A 17,990-nucleotide genomic window follows, 5' to 3' on the forward strand; every position below is an offset into this window, starting at 1 on the left:
GTTCAACAGGACCACAGATGCTGCCCCTTTCTGCTTCAGTCTTGAACTTAGTCACTGCCTCATACCCTTTGGTAGCTGAAGGGGTACTGGAGTCCTGTTCCCCAAGTTTTTAGTTTGTAGAAGTCTCTCAGTCTATTTCCATCCCTGTCAACCACCATACTCCCGAATTCTTCACCCTTCCTAACCGACAATCCCAAATCCTGCCCAGAGAGGTTACCAAGGCAACCGGCTTAATCTGGTAACTGTGGCATGTGCAGAAGAGAAGCCCTTTCCTCTTCCTATTTGGTTCCTAAAAGGTTACCTGGGGAGCTCCAAGCCTCTCCAGCCAGCTGCTACTTCAGCCTTAGAGACGTGTCATAACGTGAGCCCAGAAAGCTGCTTCAGACCTAGCTTCTTAGCCAAAATTAGTGTTCTTTTCATTGTTCCCTCTCCAAATCACAGACGGGTGTGCAGAGCTTATTTCTGTGAACACATGCTCTAGCACACATGGAACCAGATATGCACAGACAGCAACACAAGTGTAGTACACACCCTGTCAGTTCCACCACTCCCAGCTATTAGCATTCCTGTCCCATGCCTGACTGGTGAACAGTAAACAGGGGTGGAGTGTTATCCCAGGAGCCTCAACCCATCTGGAACCTGGTGCCACTCCCTCAACATGTAAGTCTACCCTGGATGTGTTCACACTGTGACTTTCATATTCTGATCCTCCTAGGGCAGTCCGTGTACCCCTAGGGACAGAATGCTCTAGCATGGGCATCAGGAGTAAAGATGAATTAGGATGCTAATTTAACACTTCTCCCACTCCATAGCTATGTACACTGGGCTGTATACCTTTGCTGAGATTAGTTGGCAGTTCTGGGACTTACCACCCCTCTTTGTGGACTTGCTTCCTTGCTTCCTAGGCCAAAGCCTAGGTTCAGGTGCCCTTTGTGCTCCTGGTCTCCTCCTGCCTATCTCTTTTCACCCCAGCTAGACCTGCCACAACCTGCTGCTCTCCACCTGGCTCTTTCCTACCTGCCAGTACCTGCCTTACAGGGCAACCCTGCACCACCTATACCCTATCAGAGAACGCACATGGGTCCCACCCTCCATGCCAATGCCAATTCACCCAACAGACATCCCCAGCCCTTCTGAAGGGTGGAAGGTAACAGGGAAAGATGCTAAGAGTTCAGCAGTCTTTGTAAGCCTCACCTGTGCACAGGTAGGTGTGTCAAGGTGTAGGCCAAAGATCTGCCCCAGCTCTGATTCTAAAGAGACCCGGTAATCCGGAGCTGGGAGTCCTTTCCCTTTGGTACCTTATTCTCCTAACCTTTGCCCTTAATTTCTGCGTCTGCTCAGAGGCCCAACCCGGGATCTCCTGGCGGTCAGCACCAGCGCCCAAGTTCAAGCCTCGCGCGGCCGGGTGTGGGCGGGCCTGAGAAGGGTAGGGGCGGGGACTGGAGGAGGGGGCGCGGTCTCAGTTCTGCCACCTTCCCCCGGGCCAGGAGCGCAGCCGCCGCCGCCGCGTCCTCGCAGCCCTGCGCTCCGCCCGCTGCCTCTGCCGCCTCTGCCCGGCCCCGGAGCGCTGAGCCGGGCACCGCAGCCTGTCCACCCTCCGGCTGCAGCCAGCATGGGGGCCCGCTGAGAGCAGGTACTCCTTCCCGCCGGCACCTCCCCGGGCCACCGGCCTCTGGACTGTGGCCAGCGAGGCTCGGCCACCTCGGGCTCCCGGTCCCGCGCCTGGCACGGCCCTCCGCTCTGCTCCTCCGGCTCTGAGCATCGTGTCCCCGCCCCCCCCGCCCGCGCCCGGGACACCTGGGTCCCCCGGCGGCCCCTAGGAGAGGGGCGGGGGGGGCATGAAGCCACTGGAGAAATTTTTGAAAAAGCAGACGTCGCAGCTGGCGGGGCGAACGGTGGCGGGAGGTCCCGGCGGAGGTCCGGGGGGCTGCGGCGCGCCTGGAGGGGGTGGGGGCCCCGGCGGGGGCGGAGGTCCGGCCGGGGGACTGCGGCCGCTGCAGCGGCGACAGAGCGTGTCTCGCCTGCTGCTCCCCGCTTTCCTCCGGGAGCCCCCCGCCGAGCCAGGCCTGGAGCCGCCCCCCGAGGAGGAAGGGGGAGAGCCGGTGGGGGTCTCAGAAGACCCGAGCAGCGGGGGGCCCTGTTGGCTGCAGCTGGAGGAGGTGCCCGGGCCCGGGCCGCTCGGGTGCGGGGGACCTCTGCGCTCCCCTTCCTCGTACTCTTCGGATGAGCTCTCTCCCGGCGAGCCCCTGACTTCACCGCCCTGGGCCCCCCTGGGCGCCCCGGAGCGGCCGGAGCATCTTCTGAACCGGGTTCTGGAGCGCCTGGCTGGAGGGACTACCAGGGACAGCAGCGCCTCAGGTAAGGAATCGTCCTGCTCATCCATCCCAGAGCAAGAGGTGTCCCTGGTTCCTCTTCTTGCCCTTGGAGAGTGGGGGAGGCAAAGTGCGGGAGCATGGATGTAGGGGACTCCCGAAGTGATGTAAGAGAAGGGATCTGGCCAGTGCCCACCTTCCTCCGCACAGCAGCCTTACCCTCCCGGAAGAAGCTGAGCCTCTTTCTCTCCTTCAGCCATTCTTCCTCTCCCCTGGACATCAAACCAGTCTCTCATGGGTCCATGATATTGTCTACCTCCCCCTGTGCCCCCAAATTAGGGCCTTACACACCAAGATGGAAGCCATTTAGCCAAGGTTGTGCCACTCTGCAGACTGTGCTTAAGGCCTGAAAGCTCTGACAGGGGTCGCTGGCTGTGTAGACTCCAGAGCACAGGCTGGCCCACTTGGTTGGGCAGTGTGGATAGGCACAGGTCCCAAGCTGCCTGTGGGGGAGAAAAGCATCCTCCCTGGGGGTAGATTTGAAGGTCTCAGTGAGAGAAGAGGCTTTCAGGCAGTACAAGGGACCTGCAGCATTGGAAGGGTCTGGGCCTCTCCAGCTCCCACCCTTCCAGTGGCATGCCTCAGCTCAAGGCCTCTTTAAAAAATAATAACCACACCCTGAGAGACTTATTCCCCAAATGATGATGCCATTTTACTCCTCCCCAGCAGCACCCTATTGAGGGGTTTTGAAGAAATGAGGCTTCAAATTACTGATTAGAGCTGAGGTAGAAGATACAGGGGTCTTTAGGTCTAGCTCTAGGCACTACAGTAAACCCACAAGGGTCAAAGGTTTGAGAACCCCAAGTTGAGACCCTAAAGATGGGGGTGGAGGTACACATTGCTCTTTGTCCTCTAAAGGTATTACAGCTTTAGGAGTGGGGTGCTACCCACCACCTAGATTTTTTTTTTCAAGGTCTAGGTCCTCTCTTTTGGCTCAGGCTGTAGTTGCCCTGGGGAGCTGACACCTTTTGGATTTAATTAGAAAAATATCAGACACACACAGCTCTCTTAACCATAACTTCCCGCCTACACCACACACCCTGTGTCTCTATGACACATTCCCTAGGGAGGCTGTGCATTGGACGAGCGCCTGTTTTGGAAAAAACAGATGCCAAACCCAAACCGTAGCCCCCATATCAGCATCTCCCCCACTCTGTCCCATGTTTCTCTTCTTTCACTCTGGTTTCATTAGTCTCTTTCTTGTGAAATAAAGATACTGGGAAGGATGTCAGGCCTCCCTATTCATGGTCCCCGATCCTGGAGCTGGAGGGCTCTTCTAACTTACTTTCAAGAGCACAGCAAGGTGGCTGGACAGAAGGAAAGGGAGAAAATGTCTCTCGTCTTCTACAGGGGTTTTATGCTAGAGACTGTTCAGTTTCCCTGGGGTTGACTCCCAAATTGTCACCGATATTATCTGGCTTGGCAGGCTAGATCCCCAGAGTAACTGGTTTGGGAAATCATCCCAGCTTAACCTGCTACTCTGATATTGCCAAGCCATTTTGGTCCCCTCCCAGGATGTGTGGGAGGACATAGCTTATGGAAGATTCTCCACCCCTAGTCAGAGTCCCTCAGAGGTTTAGACAGACCCTCTTGACCACTAGATTTTACCCTGAAACTCTGTTTGCCTCTTACATGTTGAGAAAAGAACAATGACTCAGGAGTCCAGGTTCTACTTCCAGCTCCATGCAAGTGCCTCCTAGCTCAGCCTCAGTTTCTCATTTGTGAAATGAAAGAGTCCAAGCGGATAATCCTGGATTGGTTCTCCACCTCCACCTTCATGGCTAGAATTGGCGGCAGGGCATGATGGAGCCAAGGGCTGTCAGACCTTGGTTTTGTCCTGAAGCAGTGCCCAGGGACCTGGCCCTAACCTGTCCTAGTGAGGACACCAGGCTCCCTCCCTGTGCCCTGCCCATCTCTGTGTGCCAGGCAGCCCTGCCCCACCCCAGGGGCTGGCTGCAAGTCAGGGCGACCTTGTACCTGGCTGACTGGCTGAGCCAGGCCCAGACAAGGGTGTGGAGGGAAAAGAGTGGTGAGACGAACCCATGCCCCCACTCCCCACATCATTAACCCTTCCACCTCTGGGCTCCCAGAGGACAGGATTTCTATTTAAAGACAGATCAAAGAGGCAGTCTCTCCCCTCTCCCTTTTAATGGGGCTGGTTCCCACCTGCCCTGTGGAAACTCAAAGCTGTGAGGTAGGGAGTGGTGAAGGGAGGAGGGATACACATGCCCACACATCTACATCCCTCTGACCTAACTCCTGTGTTTGCCAATTCTCTATTTAGAGTCCCTTCTGTGGGCTACTTTTTTTCCCAAGCAGACCTCAGACACGGTGTGTTATCTGACCAACTTCCCACACACACTGAAGAGAAGTGTACATGGCCATCAGAGGCACCCCGCCCCCCTTCCTCCAGCTGCCTTGGCAGCTGCCAGCCCCACCCCCGCAGCGGCTGCCCAGAACCTTCACACATGTGTGTGCGTGTGTGCAGAGCATGACGGGGCAGGTGGCCAGGGCTCCAGTCTGGCGAAAGAGGCAAGAAAGGAGGGTGCAGGGTTTCCAATCAGGATCTGGAAATGTCCCATGACATCTGTGACACCCATTGATCTCTACAGATATTCTACTTGATGACATTGTCCTCACCCACTCCCTCTTCCTGCCGACAGAGAAATTTCTACAAGAGCTACATCAGTAATATCCTTTTATAGAGCTTATAAAAGGGCATACTATGAGGGTACCACACCTCCCACCTCAAAAGCAACATCCCAGCCAGAAGGCTCCCCTAGAAAACACACCCAACTTTTTGTCTCACTGGTTGGGTGATCTTAGGCAGATAGATCACTTCACCTCCTGGGGCCTCAGTTTCCTCTTCTGTGAAATAGAGGTAAACAGCAGCTGCTCTGTTATGGGCTGCTGTGAAGGTCAACACAGTTCCAGATGAGGGAGTGCTCTGGAGGCGGCAAAGTACACAAGTGTAAGGTGTTACTGTTTTATTAAGGGTGCTTCTCTCCCCACTGATGATCCTTGCTCTAAACACTTGCTTGCCATGTGAGCTATTATAGGGTCTGATTTCAGCATTAGGTCATAGCTGTGCTTCAGTAGGGTCTGCTAGAGATGAGCAACTGTGGCCTGTTTATTTGGTCTCTTGGCAGCATAGAGCCTCTCTCATTGAGTCTATTTGTGAGTCTATTTGCTTTGCCTTTTTTTTTTTTTTTTTTTTTTTTTTTGAGACAGGGTCTCCCTGTAGCCCCAATTGGCCTGGAACTCACTATGTAGACCAGGCTGACCTCAGTCTTACAAAGCTCCATCTGCCTCTACCTCCTGAGTGCTGAGACTAAAGGCATGTACCACCATGTCCGGCCAGATTTGCTTTTTTAAAATTTTTTTTAATTTTTATTTTATGCATATGAGTGTTTTGCCTGTATGTTTGTAAGTGTACCTGTGTCATGCAATGCCCACAGGGTCCAAAAGAGAGCATCAGGTCCCTTGGAACTGGAGTTAAGGACAGTTGTTAGCTGCCATGTGGGTGCTCAGAACCAAATCCTGGTCCTCTGGAAGAGCAGTCAGTGCTCTTAACTGTTGAGCCATCTCTCTAGCCCCTGATTTGCGTTTTAAGAGACAGGTCCTGCTGGGTAACCCTGGCTAGCCTGGAACTTATTATGTAGACCAGGCTAGCCTTAATTTGTAGCAGTCCTCCTACCTCTGCCTCCTGAATGCTGGGATTATAGGAATGTACCACCACGCCTAGCTTCATTGAGTGATTTTAGAACCTAATCGTAAATGTCAAGTCACTAAGTAGAATGTCATAGACTCTTAGAAACATCAGGTATCACAGTGAGGTAAAGTCAAGTTTGTGAGCACCAAGCCCTGGCTGACCAGAGATTGACTGGGTCTTGGTAGTCTTCTTTTTTCTTTTTTATTTCTTTTTTTAAAAAATATTTTATTTATTATTTTTATTTTATGTGTATGAGTGTATTGCCTGCATGTATGTGAGTACACCCATGTCATGCAATGCCCATGGAATCCTCTGGAAAAGCAGTCACTGCTCTTAAGTGCTGAGCCATCTCTCTAGCTCCTAATCTTCTTTTTTCTTAAATTATTTATTTATTTTTATTTACTTATTTATTTTGGTCTTTTTGAGACAAGTTTTCCCTGTAGCCACAGCTGGCCTGGATTCACTAATGGAGACCAAGCTGGCCTCCGAACTCACAGAGATCCGCCTGCCTCTGCCTCCTGAGTGCTGGGATTAAAGGTGTGTACCACCACACCCGGCTGTTTTATTTATTTTTATGTTATGTATATGAGTGATTAACCTGCATGTGTGGAAGTGCACCTGTGTCATGCAATGCCCACAGAAGCCAGAAGACAGCATTGGATCCCTTAGAACTGAGGTTACAGACAGTCATTAGCCACCATCTGACATAGGTCCTTTGCAAGTGCAGCCAGTGTTCTTAACCACTGAGCCATCTCACCAGCCCAAACTCTCACAGGCAAGAGCTACAAGTGGTCAAGTTGAAGCCCTCCTATTTACTCTGAGCAAAAACCCTGACTGACATGGATGAGAATCTTGGTTCCAAGACCCTGAAAACCTCCTTTCTCTCTGGCACTCGGTCCAGAATATTTCGGGCTACTTATCCTCCCATTGCCTCCTTTCCCAATTTCCTTGGCTATCCAGAACTTTTTCTTAACTTAGGGGTCAGCTTTGTTCAGTCAAGAAACCTGGAGGGTCCAGAGGGCCTGGGCCGGAAGCAAGCCTGTCTAGCTATGCTCCTCCACTTCTTGGATACCTACCAAGGTCTACTACAAGAGGAAGAAGGGGCTGGCCACATTATCAAGGTGGGTCAGCTGGCTGTTAGCTGTGAAATGGGCCCCTTTGGTGGATCCACACTCCTCAAGCTGGGTACTTGGAAGCAAAAGATGCCAGTGGGCTTTAGCCTGTATAATTCTTCAGTGCTCAAGGTGTGGAGACCCTACCTCAGCCCTTGTAGTGAGTGGTTCTTGAGATGAGATGCCTGTCCTTACTGTTTCTGTCCTCTCCCTAGGAATTATATCTACTAATTATGAAGGATGAGTCCCTTTACCAAGACCTCCGAGAGGACACGCTAAGGCTGCACCAGCTGGTGGAGACAGTGGAGCTAAAGTGAGGAAGAAGGTGTTGGGGAAAGAGGTGCCCTGAGTCAGGGCCTGACTCTGGTCTTTCTTGTGGCTTTAATATGGTTTTATTTCAGCCCCTTTCCCTTAATAGGGAGTAACAGAGAACATGTCTCCAATTCTCTCTCTCTCTCCCTCCCTCCTTCCCTCCCTCCCTGTCTCCCTGTCTCTCTCTTTCTTTTCTTTCTTTTTCTTTCTTTCTCTCTCTCTTTCTCTCTCTCTTTCTTCTTCCTTCCTTCCTTTCTTTCTTTCTTTTCTTTCTTTTGACAGTGTCTTATCCAACTTACTGTATGACCCAGGCTGGCTTCTAGCAGTGATCCTCCTTGTCTCAGAGATTCCCAAGCGTTTAAATTATGGGCCGGTGCTACCATACCCAGCTCCAGCTCTAGTCTTTTTGTTTTTGTTTTTTCCATTTTCTCATCCACTTGTTTATCAATCTGGTGGTGTTCTGGCAAATATTTAGCAATCTGTGATTTATGAGAAAGTGACCTGATTCATAGCCTTGGCTGATACCCATGGTATAACAGAGACAGAGTCTCCCTGTAGCCCCAGCTGGCCAGGAACTTGCCATATAGACCAGGCTGGACTTGAACTCACAGAGATTTGCCTGCCTCTGCCTCCAGAGTGCTTGGACTAAAGATGTGTACCACCACTCTCGGCTATGGTGTAAATTCTCTTACCATGGTTGATTTCAGGCTATCAGCCTGATGTCACTAAATGGAGAGTTGTAAAGAGATTTGCAGTGGCTGCTTTACAGTGCTTCTACTGCACTGTGATAACATACACAAAAATACGCTGAAAGGCATTGATAATGGAAAGCTGTGAGGAAAAAAATCCAGAAAACCACGTTTCTTTCTTTCTTTCTTTCTTTCTTTCTTTCTTTCTTTCGAGACAGGGTCTTGCTATGTTGCCCTTGCTGGTCTAGAACTTGTAATGATCCTCCTGCCTTTGCCTCCCAAGTGGTGGGTTATAGGTGTGTGTCATGATGCCTGGCTTGAAACTCTTTTTGATAATCATTTATCTGACAAATTTATAAAGTACATATGTATATGTGTGCACATAACATACATATACATTTAATGGCTGTGCTTAAAACTCCCTTGACAGCTAGGCATGGGTGGCATGCCCCTGTAATCCCAGCTACTGAAACAGGAGGCTTGTCAGTTCAAGGCCAGCCTGGTCAACTTAGTGAGACACTGTCTCAAAATAAAAAAAAAAATAATAAGGACTTGGGATGTAGTTGAGTGGTGAAATATTTGACTAGCATGCATAAGGCTCTGAGTTCAATCCCCAGAACCACCAAAATTTAAAATAAATAAATACACAAACAAACACACAGAGAGCAGAATCCCTCAAATTGGACTCCTGAGCGTTTGAGCTAGTTCCAGGACACTGCTACATCTCTTTGTTTTCTCCTCTCCATCCCTGCTGCTGTGAGTCTTATGTGGGACTCATTATCCCTCACCTACATTGCTGCCACAGCCTCTTGCAGGACGTCAGTGTCTGATCTTTCTCCCTGCTCTGTAGTGATACCAAAGAGATCTTTCACATTTGTGTAAATGATGCCTTCATACTTCTGTTCCCAAGGCGTCCATGCTCCCCAGTGTCTTCAGGTTAAATACCAGAACGGCATTTGGCACCCTTTGCATCCTACCTTCTGCTGGTCTTTCTGCTCTCATCTCTTACATCCCCCTTCTCCTGTCCAGCCCATTACTCTCTCTTGCGCTTTCCTGCTATTAGTGACATCAACTACCCAAAATGCCCTCCTCCCACCCCTTTCTCTTCCTGTTATCCTTCAAAGCCTAGGTCAAATGCCATCTGTTCCAAGAAAATATCTCAGATCTCCTTTTAGGAGTAGTTTTTCCTTCCTTCCTCACACCCCATCACTCTCTTGTACCTTTGTTATCTCACCAACACCTTCTGGCTGGTGTCAGAAGTAGCTGCATGCATGTCTGTCTCCCTCCCAGACTGTCAAGTCCTTGTTGGCAAAATCGAGCAAATATCTGATAGCCTACTGCCTACCATGTGCCAAGCAGTGTGCTAGGCTCTGAGGATGAAAAACATTCAGTAGAAACTAATCCTGTTCCTCAAAAATTCTCAATCTGGTAGAAGGCATGACACCATCATAAACAATATCGTTCCATTGTTTTATAGCATTTGAGATAAAAAGTGACCTTTCCTCATAGCCGGGTGGGCTATGAAAGAGGTGGCAATTGATTTGGGTCATTTGACAGTTGTCCCTTGCTAGTCATTGTCATCTCTTCTGACATCCTTAACACACCTGAAACTGGAGCTGGTGCATCCTTGACCCAATTCCAGTACTTGCTTAACGTTCTTGCCTTGTGCTCCATATGCCTGGCTGATGTTCACTGTGTTCATTCTAGGATTCCAGAGGAGAGCCAGCCTCCTAGCAAGCAGGTAAAGCCACTCTTCCGCCACTTCCGCCGAATAGACTCCTGTCTGCAGACCCGAGTGGCATTCCGGGGCTCAGATGAAAGTAAGTGTGGACATTAGGAAGGGCAGAACTTTCGGAGTGGCTCATGGGGTTGTGTGGGGGTCTCAGGTCTTTGGCACCCTTAGTGGGGTCTCCCATCCCCTTTCATAGTCTTCAGAGACGAGTCCCTGGGGTGGGGTCACAGAGGTAGCCTGGCGGTGCCTGTGCTGGGCCTGCCATTCTGTTCCTCTCTTGAAAAGTCACTTTCCTGTCTTTGTGCAGTCTTCTGCCGAGTCTACATGCCTGACCACTCTTACGTGACCATACGCAGCCGCCTCTCTGCATCAGTGCAGGACATTCTGGGCTCTGTGACAGAGAAGCTGCAGTATTCCGAGGAGCCTGCAGAGCGTGAGGATTCCCTCATCCTGGTAGCTGTAGCCTCCTCTGGAGGTGAGGGTCAACGCTCTAGGCATGGGTAAAGACTAAATTCTAGGCCCTTGATACTCAAAGCGTTTTCCTGAGACCTGCCCTGCGTGCATTGCCTGGGAGAGTGTCCCTATCCCCAACCGGCGGGATTAGAATCTGAATTTGACAAGACCCCCCCCCCGCCCCCGAGGAGATGCATATGCACATTTAAATTTGAGAAACACCAGTTCAGGATCCTTAGGTTCTGACCTGGATACTGCCTAACACCCACCTGGAGATTGTGTTCTGGTCCTTTACCCCCTGCCTTCAGCATCTCCATTCAGATGCTCCATTTTTTTTCCAAGCTGAAGACATAGGATGGTCACCAGTCCTGTGGGGAGGCAGGGAGTCAGCAACGTAGCCTAGCTGGTGTGCATATGTATGTGTGTAAGACGGGATATTGCTGTGAAGCCCCAGATGGTCTAGAATTGTCTTTCCTGCCTCAGCCTCTGGAGTACTAGCATTTCAGGCATGCTTCAGCATGCTCATCTTAACTTTATTTTCCACAAAGGAAAAAAAAATTCCAGTCTGTCCAATGTCACAGGGATGAAGGCATGAGAGATGAGCTACAAAAGAATGTTGTATCTATAAATGCAAAAGAAATCATTTGACAAATTTCAGATAAATCTGGTATAAGCTGGTGATGAGAGTCCCACTCATCTAGAATGTGTCAGTGTAGGGTTAGGAGTCTCTAGAGGGGAAGGGTGATGGTAGCCTGGGGATATGAGGGTGCAGGTGGCTGAGGCTGAGCTGCCTATTCTTCTTCAGAGAAGGTCCTCCTCCAGCCAACAGAGGACTGTGTTTTCACCACTCTGGGCATCAACAGCCACCTGTTTGCCTGTACCCAGGACAGCTATGAGTCCTTGGTAAGAATTCTTTCACAAGCCTTGACTGGTAATAAGAACTGAAGGGGGGTTGGGAGCAGTCTCTCACCTCAACACAAAGAGTCCAGCCCCTCTGACCCTACTTGCCACCAGGTACCCCTCCCTGATGAGATCCAGGTCTCCCCTGGAGACACAGAGATCCACCGAGTGGAGCCCGAGGATGTTGCTAACCATCTTACTGCCTTCCACTGGGAGCTGTTCCGATGTGTGCATGAGGTGGGACTGCAACTGATGCTTGGCAAGGGTACGGGGCAGCGGGGGGGGGAAGTGGAGGAGGGCGGGTGTGCCACTGGGAGTCAGCATTTGCAGTAGAAATTCCTGTTAGGAGGCTCACTTCCAGCATGCCTTTAGACAATGCATACCCATAACCCTGTAAGCCTTTGTCCACCCATCTGGAAACTGGCAGAGCCTCCACAGCAGAGAGGTTCAGAACCCACATGCTGCTTCTACAGAGCAAGATTTGTATTTTAAAATGTCCACTACTGAGCTGGGGATTTGCTCATTTGTAGACTGCTTGCATAGCACACACACAGTCATGGGTTTGATCCCCATCACTGGATAAACCAGACATGGTGGTCCATGCCTGTAATCCTAGCACTTAGGAGGTGGAAGCAGAAGGCATCCCAGATCGTCCTTAGCTACATAATGAGTTGGAGGCCAACCTGGGATACATGAGACCCTGTCTAAAAACAAACAATTCACTATTAAAGAAATATAAGGGTTGGAGAGACGGCTTAGAGGTTAAGAGCTCTTGCTGCTCTTCCGGAGGACCAGAATTCGATTCCCAGCATCCATGTCTGGTCACACACAATAGTCTGTAACTCCAATTTCACATATGTACGTACTTGCACACACACCCAAACATAGAAATAAAAAAAAAAAAAATAGAAGTCAAGGACAACAGTGTCTTCCAGCTGGAGGATAAATCAGACTTTAGCAAGTGCCTGGTACCTAACCGCTCCCCAGGTGGAGGAATAACATTGGTTGTCTCTTTTGCATCCTGTCCTGTCCCTGATTTTCTATTTCCCACCCACCCTCCACCCCCTCACTCCTGTCTTTCCTTCCTGCACCCTGTGCTGCCATCTGCCCACTCACATACCCTGGCCGCCCCTCCATCACTGTGGGTATAGCTGGAGTTCGTAGACTATGTGTTCCATGGAGAGCGTGGTCGCCGCGAGACAGCCAACCTGGAGCTGCTGCTGCAGCGTTGCAGCGAGGTCACTCACTGGGTGGCCACTGAGGTGCTGCTCTGTGAGGCAACGGGCAAGCGTGCACAGCTGCTCAAGAAGTTTATCAAGATCGCAGCCATGTGAGTGCTACAGGGAAGGATGCAGAGACCAGGTGGCTGAGCAGCTGCCTGCCACCCCTCACCTCATCTCCCTTCCTCCACAGCTGCAAGCAGAACCAGGACCTTCTGTCCTTCTATGCTGTTGTCATGGGGCTGGACAATGCGGCTGTCAGTCGCCTTCGGCTCACCTGGGAGGTGAGGAGATCCCCTCCCTCCCTTCTCCCACAGTGCCAAGCCAGTCAATCTTGCCTCCAGATCTTGGCACCTTGGGCTCTTCTCAGTGCCATCCCCAGGTGCTGCTGCTACTCTCTGAGGAATCTTTGTGCTAGTTAGAAGCTGGTGCCCTCTTCTGCCTCTGCTACCCAGGATATAGAACTTGCCTCATTTCTGTACAAATTAGTAAAAAGCAAGAATCCCTGCCTGAGTAGCCAGGCTAGAGGAGGCAGCTGGGTTTCAGCTAGCACTCAGCAAGGGGCACTTTTGTATATGGCACCTGCAGAAGCAGAGGTCTCATTTTCTCCAGAATAATTCATCCTTTGGCCTGTTTCAAGCTCTCTGGTTTACCCCTAGGCCTGATTCTACTTCTCCACATGTTATCTTCCCAGAGATGTAAGCCCCTTAACCTTCTAAGGAAGATTAGTCAGGAGCACCCATGAAATTCAAGGAGCTCCAGTCTCACATTTTTTCCCTTCCAACTCTGCAGAAGCTGCCAGGGAAATTCAAGAACTTATTCCGCAAATTCGAGAACTTGACAGTAAGTGGGTTTGGCTTTCCTCAGCCCTTAGAGAGAGGAAAACACCTTTAGGGTACACTGGGGCCCATCTGTCTCTGAACCCTTTTCTGTGGGATGCTAGGACCCCTGCAGGAACCACAAAAGCTACCGAGAAGTGATCTCCAAAATGAAGCCCCCTGTGATTCCCTTCGTGCCACTGATCCTCAAAGGTGAGTTGCTCCCATGTTGTGACTCTCCTGTCCACACTGCTTTCTTCCATGTCCCTGATCTCAGTCCTCTCTCAACTCAGCTTCTCTTGCAGAGAAGTGCCCCCAGATCAAGTGGGTCCTGGGAGAAAGGACAGGTTCCCATGCAATGGTCCTTTAGACCTACTCCTACCCTGTCCTCACATTTAGCTCTCTTCCTGTCCGTAGACTTGACCTTCCTCCATGAGGGAAGTAAGACCCTTGTCGATGGTTTGGTGAACATTGAGAAGCTGGTAAGTGGCACTGCCAAACCCTTGTTCTGTGAGTAAGGGGCTGCGTCCTCCCCCTCTCTCCTGTCACCTCCCTAAAATAGAAGCCTTCCTCTATGGTGCCCAGCTTGCCTAACAGACTCCAGGCTGTCTTCCTGGTGGCATCACTGTGGCAACCCACCCACAGGTGGCAAAGCTGACAGGCAGCTTGGGGGCAACTCTATCTCCCCCTCTTTTGATATCTTGCTGTAATCCTTCCTTTGGCCCTTCAGAGGCTCCCATTACTGGGGACTGGGGATAGTAAAAACAATTTAGTTGTTAAGTGGAAGTGGGAAGCATCAGTCTATACCCTTACAGGGGCTAATTCCTTAATCATCTCCTAGCATTCAGTGGCTGAGAAAGTAAGGACAATCCGCAAATACCGGAGCCGGCCCCTCTGTGAGTACCCAGGGCTCAGTAAGCTTCCCAAGTAGAGCTGCGGAAGGGGAGGGGTCGGGGAGAACTCCCCGCTGAAATGTGTATTTCCTTACACTGGTCAGTGCCCTGTTCTTTCTTTGGGCCTCTTGCCAATACCTGTCCCCATTCACACTGCTTTGCCCTTCTCTGCCCTGCCTGGTGCACATGTAGGGAGTGAAGGGAGGCTGTGCACCTGACCACCTTTCCTTTCCTACACCTCAGGCCTGGACATGGAGGCCTCCCCGCATCACCTGCAGACCAAGGCCTACGTGCGCCAGTTCCAGGTCATTGACAACCAGAACCTTCTCTTCGAGCTCTCCTACAAGCTGGAGGCCAACAGTCAGTGAGAGCAGAGTGGCCCCTGCTGCCCTCATCCGGGTCCTTGGCACCTGGCACTCAAGCACTTTGCACCATGTCCCCAACCAACCCAAACTGGATATCTTTTCCGAGTGACTTCCCACCCCACAAGGAGGAACTGGGTTGACTCACCAGGACTCATAAGCCTGTTCATCCTGCTGAAGTCCTCTGGCTTCGCTCCTTCAAACCCAAACCACTTGGCCTCTGGTTCCTGGCCTCTCTGGTAAAGAGGCAGAGAGTTTCTGTGCCCTCCCGGTGAGGTTTGTTCCAGAGATGGAGTTTCCAATCTCTTCTTCCCAAGTAGAAAGGAAGCATCCCCCTCCCAGATCCCAGCCACAGCATGGGAGGGACTGGAGGCCACCTTCCCCACACCACCTGTTTTGCTTCTCCTGATCAGGGATGAGATCCCTGAATATATACCCCCTAGACTATTTCCATGCGTGTGTGTGTGTGTGTGTGCGTGTGTGCGTGTGTGTGCATGCATGTCCTTTTAGGGAACAAGAGTACATCTGATAATGGAAGGAGAATGTCACAAGTGTTTCGGGGATCCTTCTGTTTGGTGCTACCCTTGTCTGCTGTGTCCCCACCACTCCCTGCTCAGCTCCTCCTGCTGCCCTACATGCCAAGACTGGAGGCTAACCTGCTCCTGCGAGCAGGGAATAGGAACAGGCAGGAAGGTTACCCATACATCTCTATGAATTCCCCACCCAAGCTTACCCAAGATCCCTGGGTGGGCTCCAGTGAGAGGCTAAAAGATGCTCAGGGAAACACAGTCCTAAACTGCCTATAGGACCCTCCCTCTGCCTTACAGTGGGTAGGATGCAGTGGTACCAGTAGTGAGGGGGTCTCTGCTCCCCATACTCCTGATTTTAGGGGTGTCTCACTCTAAGGAAGGAGCTGTCATCCTTCTTGCTGTGTCTGATGCCAATCACAGAGTCTCTTCTCTGTCTTCTCTCCCCTTTGTCCTCCCATAGAACTGGGGCAGGGTGGATCTCAGTACCTAGGGCAGATAGCTCCTCCCAAAAGTTGGGGAGACAGAGACATAAGCAACTGTAAAGGTGAAACTGGATTCTGGCATGGCCTTTGTTACCTGTCACCCTTCCCTCTCCCATCACATGCTCCAGGGCTGAGGGGTGCAGGAGCTCCTGGCAGCTACAGGGTGAGGTTTCTTGGCTCAGCCTCACCCTCCTTCCTGGCACCCACTTCTTTCTCTTCTGAAGAGGCAGCAGTGGCCGTGGCAGCAGCAAAATTAGCTACTGCTCCTGCTCTGGTAGTGTATATATTTTTTACCCAAAGCTCTGGAATTGTACATTTATTTTTTAAAATTCAGAGGGAAAGAATCCTGTATCATATGTAAACATTGTATCATAGGTTAAGTTGTACAGTCCCTTTTATACAGTAGTCTATCTGGTTCCTATCCCCCCCCTCAAAAAAAGTTCAAGGATGTGCCATGCCACTCCCCCCGCCCCCGCTACGGCCCCAGCCCTTAACAGAGACCATACCCCCCTCCTGTAGCCTGCTTCCCCTGCTACTGCTCACTGCTCCCCCTGCAGCCCAGCCTCCCTGGCCTCCTCCAGTATCCCCTCAGCTGCCTTCTCAGCTCCCGAGTCCCCCATGTACACTGCTCCCCCACTCCCTCCACCCCTTGAATGCTGCTTGCCTCTGGCTGTGCTGCTCGCCCCACTGCTTCCCAGGAGTCCCCAGTGCCCACTCTGCCACCCCACAGCTTTAACAGCGTGAACCGTGTTTATGTACAGGCTCAGTTGTCATTATAGAAACCTCTGGATAGAGAAAATACACTAAAGTCTATGAATCAGCCTCCTACTTTTCTCCATTCTGTTTCCTTGAAGCTGGGGAAGGGCTGTGGTAAGGGGCAGGAGATGCCCTCCCAGTGCTCAAGGCCGCTCAGCAGGGCAGTCTGGAGTGACCTGGAAAATGTGGGTGAGAGGAAAAGGTGCCAACCTCTCAAGACCCGTGTCTGGTGACTGGAACTCAGAAGAGATGTTGTGTTCTCACATGTTCCAGGAAGCATTGATAGGTGATCACACTTCTAACCCTGTAAGGTATGAGGTGGAGGCTGGGCAGTCCCAGAATAAAGTTTAAGTTATAGGTGTGATGGGGCAGATCTGGTACCCTCTCTTAGGCCTATGTGCTGCACTAGCTATGCATGCAGCCAGCAGTTACCAGTCTTTCAAAAAATTTAGGCTTTAGGGGGACAATGAGATGGTTCAGTGTGTACATGTCTCACAATTCTGACAAGCCTAAGTTCGATCTCTGGAACCCATGTAAAAGTGAGAAGAACTGACATTAAAAAGTTTTCCTCGGATATACACACAAAGTGTGTGTTCCTGCATATACACACACTAATAAAAATCTACGATTTAGGCAGGGTATGGTAGTGCACACCCATAATCCCAGCACTTGGGAGAAGACGGTAGGAGAACAGAGAGCTCTAGGTCAACCTGGGCCACACAGCCAGATCTTGTCTGAAATACATTCATACATACATACATACATACATACATACATACATACAAAGACTCACCCTGCCTGTGTCCTTTTTCTCATCCTCCCACCATCTTATTAGCCAATTCCATGAGCTACAATTCTAGAACATCCTGACTGATCCCATCATTCCCCTGTGACTGCCCCAGTTCATACCACCTTCAAGACTTCCCTAAATGGCAAGACTTGCCTCCTACCTGTTTAGTGGCAGCATCTCTCCAGCCCATCCCTTGCTACCAGTCAGGACTCCATATTGCAGCCGGGGCACTCTAAAACTTGTTTCATTGTATGTAGCTAAAATGAAAAAGACTGATGACACCAATGCCAATGAGGATGTGGAATTTTTTTTTATTTTTCTAAGACAAGGTCTTAACTATATAGGCCAGGTTGGCCTAGAACTCTTAGTCCTCTTACCTCAGCCTCCCAAGTGCTGGGACTACAGACTTGTACCACTACTGTGTCTGGCTGCAACTGGAACTTTTAAAAAATATATTTTTTATTATTTTTATGTGTCTGCATGTATTGCCTGTGTGTAGGTAAGTGCACCCATGTTGTGCAGTGCCCTTGGAGGACAGAAGAGGCTGTTGGATCCCCTGGAACTGGAGTTACAGACAGTTGTTAGCTGCCATGTGGGTGCTGGGATGTGAACCCAGGTCTTCTGCAAGAACAACCAGTGTTCTTAACTGCTGAGCCATCTCTCCAGCCCCTGCAATTGGAACTCTTGTATGCTGCTGATGGGAGTGTAAACTGGTACTACCACTTTGAAAAACTAGCACTATCTGCCAGTAGGTTACGTAACTAATACATAATACATGACCTAGCATTTCCATTCCTGAGAGTACACCCAAGAGAAATTAGTGTTATGTTTACCAAAAGTGTATATAACAATAATCA

The 17,990-nt window shown here is 50.6% G+C and overlaps 1 protein-coding gene across 2 annotated transcripts; it reads left to right on the forward strand.

Moving 5' to 3' along the window:
- Positions 1-1,823: 1,823 nt before the first annotated feature.
- On the forward strand, positions 1,824-16,921 carry Rapgefl1 (Rap guanine nucleotide exchange factor like 1). Of its 2 annotated transcripts, XM_008829432.3 has the most exons (15): positions 1,824-2,358; positions 4,985-5,063; positions 7,070-7,205; positions 7,412-7,509; positions 9,905-10,017; positions 10,237-10,404; positions 11,188-11,285; positions 11,397-11,519; positions 12,434-12,612; positions 12,696-12,786; positions 13,295-13,345; positions 13,446-13,533; positions 13,738-13,802; positions 14,162-14,216; positions 14,457-16,921. In XM_008829432.3, the coding sequence occupies exons 1-15, from the start codon at positions 1,839-1,841 to the stop codon at positions 14,579-14,581; spliced, it is 1,989 nt and encodes a 662-aa protein (XP_008827654.1). In that variant the 5' UTR covers positions 1,824-1,838; the 3' UTR covers positions 14,582-16,921. The 2 variants fall into 2 exon arrangements, with proteins under 2 accessions (XP_008827654.1, XP_017652718.2); XM_017797229.2 differs by lacking the exon at positions 4,985-5,063 and having other exon boundaries at positions 7,063-7,205.
- The last annotated feature ends 1,069 nt before the right edge of the window (positions 16,922-17,990 follow it).

The sequence above is a fragment of the Nannospalax galili genome, unplaced genomic scaffold (genome assembly GCF_000622305.1).
Source record: "Nannospalax galili isolate Female #2095 unplaced genomic scaffold, S.galili_v1.0 scaffold1274, whole genome shotgun sequence".
Lineage (NCBI taxonomy): Eukaryota > Metazoa > Chordata > Mammalia > Rodentia > Spalacidae > Nannospalax > Nannospalax galili.

What these genes read in the sequence shown, in the direction of transcription:
- Rapgefl1 (XM_008829432.3), top strand. Translation starts at nt 1,839, where the DNA reads ATGAAGCCACTGGAGAAATTTTTGAAAAAGCAGACGTCGCAGCTGGCG. An exon ending in AGGACAGCTATGAGTCCTTG is followed by an intron (nt 11,286 to 11,396) that starts GTAAGAATTCTT and finishes ACTTGCCACCAG; the next exon opens with GTACCCCTCCCTGATGAGAT. An exon ending in ATACCGGAGCCGGCCCCTCT is followed by an intron (nt 14,217 to 14,456) that starts GTGAGTACCCAG and finishes CCTACACCTCAG; the next exon opens with GCCTGGACATGGAGGCCTCC.